Source organism: Engraulis encrasicolus, chromosome 20 (genome assembly GCF_034702125.1).
Source record: "Engraulis encrasicolus isolate BLACKSEA-1 chromosome 20, IST_EnEncr_1.0, whole genome shotgun sequence".
Taxonomy (NCBI): Eukaryota; Metazoa; Chordata; class Actinopteri; order Clupeiformes; family Engraulidae; genus Engraulis; species Engraulis encrasicolus.
Window position 1 is genome coordinate 47,884,140 of NC_085876.1, and position 7,500 is coordinate 47,891,639.

The following is a 7,500-nucleotide window of genomic DNA, read 5'->3' on the forward strand; positions in this document are numbered from 1 at the left end:
TAGATAAAGACTTTGCGCTGAAAAAGGCTGTGCTTCATTCCCAAGAGTGCCGCGGGTCTCATACAGCAGAAGCAATCGCATCGGCGTTTGAAGGGATGTTCGAGAGGTGGGGAATCCCCAAGGAGAATGTGCACGTAGTGGTCAGAGATAATGCACGGAACATGGCTAAAGCTGCGTCGGAGTTTGGTGTCCCAAGTCTGCCCCAGGGGCGTATCCAGGACATTTTTACTAGGGTGGCCAAGATGACACACAAATATAGTCTGAGGTGGCCATGGAATCATGGAATTATATACACATACGGGGGTCCTCCCACACAGAAAATGTTGCATTTATTCTATGCTATTTCCTGCATTTTAAAGAAAAGCACCAGTGAACTTCAAATACAATATTTTGTAGTAGTATAAAATATATATATATATATATATATATATAGTATTGAAATGTTCTATGTTTAGGTCTTTGTTTTCTATGTACGTATTCACAGAAATTAAAGATAAATGCACACACATATCCTCATTAAGTTATTTTAATGTGCCAGGCTTTTAATTGAAAGTGCAGTGTAATCTGGTTAAATGCTATGCATTCACATATAAATATGCATAATTGGCCATTTTTAAATAACTGAAGTATGAGAGAGTAGACACCAACTTCATGAATGACATCTGAACCTGACATACCATGCTCAGTAGGTGGAGATCCAGACAACACAGATTCACAGTCCGTCTCCTCCTCCTCCAAATGTGGCTGGTCAACTGTGGTAATACAAGGATAGTTTAAAATGACAGACAGACAGACAGACAGACAGACAGACAGACAGACAGACAGACAGGTCCATGCACACATATCATACAAATCTTTAGTTCATCATCTTCTGTCTCAACATTTGTCAGCTGTTAAACCCTTTAATGCATGGCGTTATACCTTTGTCGTTACCAGAGCTACCATAGTGTATTACTAAAGACCCTGTGTTATGTAGTGTGGCACTATGACAGAACCTTTTTGATGACTATAACAGTGTTCCACTGGTTGAACGGTGTGCATGAAAGGGCTACATGTAACTAATTCAAACTTTCCATGCACAACCTACCATCTTGTATTGGGGTAGTGGACTGCTCATCAACACTATCCCTAGGCTGCTGGCTTGTGTGGGCATCTGCACTGGTGCTGGTACTGGCTGTAGCTGACTCTGACTCTTTTTTTTTCTTGATAAAGAAGCTCTCAATATCGTTTCTTCTCTTCATCTTAATGTCACTCACTGGAGGAAATGTAATCAAATCAATGCAATCAATTAATCATTCAATCAACTCACTTCTAAGCATAGTAACTGGCTACAATATCAGAGGGATTATTGTCGAATTGGCAGAGTACACATGTTGTGTTCATGAGTTTTGTGTTCGTGGTTGTGGTTCCCCTTAGAGTAACAACTTTGACTTCATTCAACAATGTCAGAATCAGTGTTAATTTCGTCAACCATGACTATGACTAAAATATTTCGTCAATGCCCTTTTTTGATTTTCGTCATTTAGACTAAGACTAAGACTAAATTGGGAAGGCAATGACTAAAATTGATTTTCGTCATTGTGACTAAGACTAAGACTAAATTTTAAAAAGCTGACGAAATTAACACTGGTATGAAATAGAATAGAGAAAAAGAGAACCAGTGTGTGAAGAAGTTTTATTCTGTACAGTGTAATTTATGTTAAAAAGAGAAGCAGTGTGCGGAGAAGGTTTATTCTCTACAGTCAATGATATATGTTAAAAGTGTGTGGAGAAGTTCTGTAATGTACAGTGTTGACTAAAATGACGAAAATGACTAAAAATTGACTAAGACTAAAATTGATTTTCGTCATTTAGACTAAGACTAAGACTAAATTAGGAAGGCAATGACTAAAATATGACTAAGACTAAAATTGATTTTCGTCATTGTGACTAAGACTAAGACTAAATAAAAAAAAGCTGACAAAATTAACACTGGTCAGAATACAAAAAAAAAACTATATTATTGATGTTGACAGTGTCAGATGTCAAAGCAGTGGCATATGGTTTTAACAAAGAAATTACATGACGTGAATTTCAAGTCTGAGGCGCCGTCGGCCTGCAAGGCAATTACAGCTGTGAGCAGTGGCTGATTCTAAAGCCGTGGCTGCAGGGTTTTAGCAAAGAAATTAGAACTACATGACGTGAATTTCGTTGGTGAACAAACTCACATCTGTACCATGATTTTGTGTGCGTGACGATTTATTTTCGCTACGTTTGAACAAAAGGATTACGATATATTGACACATTTGAGGTCAAATATGTACCGCAAATTTAGCTATTGGGGGGGAGTCATACTCTGAAGTGGACTAGCGCTGTGGGTTTAGGCAACACATCTGTGACTGATGTGAACTTGCTTACTCTAAAGAGGCAGAGGTGCTCTTTACTATGACTTACTCCGACTTTATTTAAGTTTGATTTAAACTCCAAGAAAAGTCAAGACAATCGAAGAAGCAAAGGAGAAGCTTCTCACTGAGAGAAGGCATCACAACAATCATAGTCCAGCTTAGCATTAGTTAATTTCACATGCTAGGTTTCGAGCTAGGTACTGACGTCTGCCTACCGATCCTGACTGTAGATAACAACCGACTACCCTTTCCAATGCGTGGCCAATGGGCCAATGCTATCCATGCCATGTCCCTATCCAAACGGTTTCATATTAACTATCCTGTTATCAACAAAAAAATAAACTGACGTGCACGTTAGGATTGTGCTGTGCTACTAACTTGGTTTGCAGCTGCCACAACACTAACTTGCTCTCATTTAGTCATGTTGTTGTTTCGTGTAGCTATCTCGTATTTTGGCTCTTCCTGGCTGCTAATACTTGCATAAAGTTTTCAAAATTAGGGTTTCCAACACATTCAGACAACCAACAAATCATTAAATTGCCATACCTTATTGTCTAAATTAGACTGTCCAGGCAGTTAGTGGATGCGGTCTCTCGTGAAGGAACTGCAGGTGACACAGTGCTCCTCAGCATCGCTGGTGCGGGGTTGCCAGATCTTTCACGATAAATAAGCGACTATAGGGGCAGCAGGCGACACGCAGTGGTCATCTCGTGTAAGCCTACTGATCAGAAATCAGCCTTGTGCAGCATCAGTCCAACGACTGTCGTGTTAGTTAAAGTGTAAAACTGACCCTAGATCTGTCAGCCAGCGATCACCATGGATTGACAGTTTTCTCTTGTTTGTTGTTGGGTTGACGAACTTGAATGATTACCTGATAATTACCTATTATTGGTCTTATACTGTTGTTATTATTGTATATTTATTTATTTTTAAAAATATATATTTTTTATTAATTACTTGTCGAATCAAGGGTGGCCAGTAGGGTGGACAATAGCGTCCCAGGGGTGGCCCTGGCCACCCCCTGCCCCCCCCTAGAATCGCCAGTGGTCTGCCCTGCATGGCACATACTCTACAGCTCGCAGTGAATGGAGGTGCCCTCACTCAGCGCAGTATTGCAGATGCCCTGGCGGTGGGGAGGCGAGTGGTAGGACACTTTAAGCACTCACCACTTGCTTGCAGTCGTTTTGAAGACATACAAAAAGAACTCAATATGTCCGTTAAAAAGTTGCAACAAGACGTCTCCACCAGGTGGAATTCCACCTATTATATGATGCAGAGCCTGGTGGAACAAAAGAGGGCTTTAAGTGCATATGCTGCTGATTATGAACTCCCCACAACATTGACAGCAAGCCAGTGGGGGATAATGGAGAAGATGATCACCCTCCTGGAACCCTTTGAGCAGCTAACCAGGGACATCAGCTGTGCAGAGGCCACTGCTGCTGATGTTATCCCTGGTGTCGTGTCCCTCACGCGGCTGCTTGCCAAGACGGATGAATCTGACAAAGGTGTGCAAACTGCCAAACATGCGCTGTTGGAAGCGGTCAGCAAACGCTTTGATGGTGTTCAAACTGAACCGCTTTATGCAATTGCAACCATGGTTGATGCTCGCTACAAAGACCGTTATTTTGACCCGGATAAGAAGGAGGAAGCACGGAATATGCTGCTGAAAGTTGTGGATGAAATGGCCAGTGTGGGCAATGGTCAACGAGAAGACGCTGCTGGTGCCAGTGCAGATGATCCAGGCCAGGAGGACCAGGACCCCCCACCTAAGAAGGCAAAAGGAAGCCTGCAGGACATGTACCAAGAAATCCTCACAGAGAATGATGTCGCCACACAAGCAACTACAGGCGAAACAGCATCACAGGTGAGTAAACTTTACCAGCAGATTTGTTGAATGCTTCATATGAAAATTAATCAAATAACATATGCCTGTAGTGCTTTGAAGTAAGTAGACTTTTCTGTTTTTGTTTTGTTTTTTTGTTTTACTTTTCATTTAGGTTCATGCATACCTGGGAGAAGTCACCATCCTCAAGACAGCCTGCCCTTTCAAGTACTGGAGCTCCACCCAGATGCGCTTCCCTGCACTTGCCCGAGTTGCACGCAAGTACCTCACTGCGCCCTGTACCAGTGTAGACAGCGAACGGCTCTTTAGCGCCGTCTCCCATGTCATAGACGAAAAGAGAAATCGCATACACTGCAACAATGCAGAGATGCTCATTTTCATTCAGAAAAATCTACCCCTCACAGATATGGACAAGGGAAAAAATTAGACCAGTCATATAGGCAAATCAGCATCAGTTTTTTTACCCTCATTTGTTGCACTTTATGTTTACTGGTATGGACTGAAGCTGTTTTTATTACTTGTGCCTTTTTTGTTTTAATATTCGTTCATGTTGTTACTCTTTGAAAGAGCCGGGTAGATTGAGCCCAGTGTGAATGTTTATATTGTCAATGATTGTGAGGCCTGTTATGAAGGCCAGTCAGTCTTTTAGCCCTGTTCATTGGACTAATACTAAAGGAGGACTTTGTTTACTACTCTGGAAGGTCTGGACTGAAACTTTGTGCCTTCCCTGTTCTTATGGCACACTACCACATCTTTGTTGTTGCTCATGTAGAGCGGTGCTGATTGAGCCCAGTTTATAATTTCAATGATTGCTTTAGCCCGAGCAATGGGCTAGGGACTCAGGCTGCTTAGATTTGTACACCTTTAAAATGTTTCATTTTGTACCCCACCTCAAACCTGCTTTTTTGTAGCTCAAACAAAAGCGCAGTTTTCAAAATTGTGCAGTATAGTTGCCACATTGCAATTGTGTGGATTCATTCAATTAAAGTGATAAGTTTTAGTTAAGAAACACAGAAAAATAGTAGCCTGTCATATACACCATCATACACCATGCATGGTGTCACCATGCCTGTTATTTTAGTTGGTTACATGCTGCTATGTTGCACATAGTTTTCAGTTACTTACAATGTTTTATCATCTGTGAATGACAGGGAGAGTGTAATTCAAACTGTTGTTTCAAACAATTAAAAAAATAAACATGGCACTTTTTCCCTACATTAAGTTGAAGTATTTTTCTTATTTTGCATAGACAAAATTTGGACAGCCTTGTTGCATTCAAGAATACATCCAGTGGGGCATCACAATAACATTAAGGATGTTGTGTTAATTCTACAATAGGAGATGTGATGTTAGGTACCTAAATGAGTTTTGAGGGGGGGGAAAAAACATATATCGGTATCGGCTGATATCGGAATCGGAAATTGAGAGTTGGGCAATATCGGCATATCGGATATCGGCAAAAAAGCCAATATCGGACATCTCTACTAAGCATATCTAAATGTGTTCATTCATAGGAAGACCATTTTTATTTTTAGAAAGTATCATCTTCTTCTGAATATGGAGTCCCATCAATTATGTTGAGAGGAGATCTCTGAAAAAAAAAAGTCTGAAAAAGTTTGAGAAACTCAGCAGTATGTGGCAGAGATAATTATGTGCACTCACAATACAGAACGTGTTGTTGCAGTGAAAGGGTGACACGGGATATACATAGTATATACATAGTCCATTGAAGTCCCTCTTTATATGTTCCCCCTGGACAATCATCAAGACTACCAGTGTGGAGGGACAGTGTGGCGAATAGTTGCCTAAGGATGTGTGTGTGTGTCCACATGCATGTGTGAACGTGTGTGTGTCCGTGCGTGCGTCCGTGTGTGTGTGCATGCGTGCATCTGTGTGCATCTGTCCGTGCCTTCTCCACGTGTGGCCTAAGGCATGTGATGTACCAACAGAGGGGGACCTGCAGCATCTCTCACTGCCTATCTGGCATTTTCCCAGTGGGCCGACAGTCCTCAGGGGCCGAAGCTGTTTGCTTGTTGTTGTTTGTTTCAGTTTTCTCCCTTCAGAGACCATTCCACCCACCATTTAGATGTGGACGCCCATTGGTCCATCTGTAAAATAGACAAGCAGCTGAGCCAATTATAATCAGAGAGAAACAGGGGGGGTGTGTGAGGGGCTGCTCAACCAAAGATGCCCGGCCCATTTTTAGGTCGCAGCCCCATTCTGCTGGAGAGGAGGGAAGACCAGCCTGGCCAGCCACGCTACACTCAAGTCTGGACTCACTGATATCAGATCACTTAAGGCCGTGGGGTGGGACCACACAGTTATCCAAACCGTTATCCATATGATTCAAATGGCCTCTTTGCTGCCTTGGTCTAGCAAGGGGTTAAATGAAGCTAAATCTTTAGTGTAGGAAGTGGCACGGAGGTCCGTCATGTTTGTCTTTGTGGAGGTCCGACATGTTTGTCTTTGTGGAGGTCCGTCATGTTTGTCTGTCTGGAGCTGGGTCTGTGTTGTTGCCACTTGCGTCATTGCGTAGCAACCAGCATGCATGGAATGACTGGAATTATTATCATCATTTTTAAGGGCTTTTGTGCCTTTATAGAGTTCTTCAGTAACGCGGAAGCATGTAGTAGATTGTAGTCTTTCATGTTAGCATTTAAGGACTTCCTGGTTCGTATCGGCTTCCGGCTTCCATTGGGAATGAATAGGGGCCAGTTTCAAATAAGCTCCGAGTGCAAGCACGCGCTTAGCGAACCCCCGCAAACTGTCGAGGGTGTTAAAAATAGGCTGTAGGTATGACATGGTTGATCATTTTGTGTCAAACTTTGACATAAATACGATGTTGCGTCCATATGCTAAACCCGGAAACTTTTGGCGACTACAGAAGCGGCGCCGGCATGTACGTGCGGAGGGTTGTACCCATGGCAACCAAAGGAAAGTATGTAGTTCGGAAGTTTTAATGATCAGAAAGGGGTTAGCAATATTGAATTAAAATCGTCATGATTTAGCATGTGAATACACCAACATGATGATACGATCCGTTCCACTAATGAGAAAGGGATGCGGGGACACGCTAATGTTCGTTGTTGGCGTGCAACTTATATTTTTGCCAAACCTGAATCTCTATGGCGTTTTGCAATGTAAAAAATCGCCATGGAACCGGTAGTCCAAACGCCGCATACAAGTTGACGTCAACGCTGAAGAGCTCTATTATAGGACAGTGGAGAGCAGGCAGGAAATGGCTTTCCTGGGCCTCATAAGTCACGAACGGAA

The 7,500-nt window shown here is 42.3% G+C and overlaps 2 protein-coding genes across 2 annotated transcripts in view; both read left to right on the forward strand.

The window, feature by feature from the left end:
• Positions 1 to 7,500, forward strand: part of kcnh8 (potassium voltage-gated channel, subfamily H (eag-related), member 8) — a 149,479-nt gene that overhangs the window by 10,515 nt on the left and 131,464 nt on the right. The gene's annotated exons all lie outside the window — the stretch shown is intronic.
• LOC134436763 (zinc finger BED domain-containing protein 4-like) lies at positions 3,454 to 4,654 on the forward strand. The gene is made up of 2 exons (XM_063186114.1): positions 3,454 to 4,248; positions 4,382 to 4,654. The coding sequence occupies exons 1-2, from the start codon at positions 3,595 to 3,597 to the stop codon at positions 4,652 to 4,654; spliced, it is 927 nt and encodes a 308-aa protein (XP_063042184.1). The 5' UTR covers positions 3,454 to 3,594.

Bases quoted from the DNA above. Each gene is read 5' to 3' on its own strand.
- LOC134436763 (XM_063186114.1), top strand. From the start codon at position 3,595: ATGTCCGTTAAAAAGTTGCAACAAGACGTCTCCACCAGGTGGAATTCC. The intron at 4,249-4,381 runs GTGAGTAAACTT...CTTTTCATTTAG, and splicing joins CAGGCGAAACAGCATCACAG to GTTCATGCATACCTGGGAGA.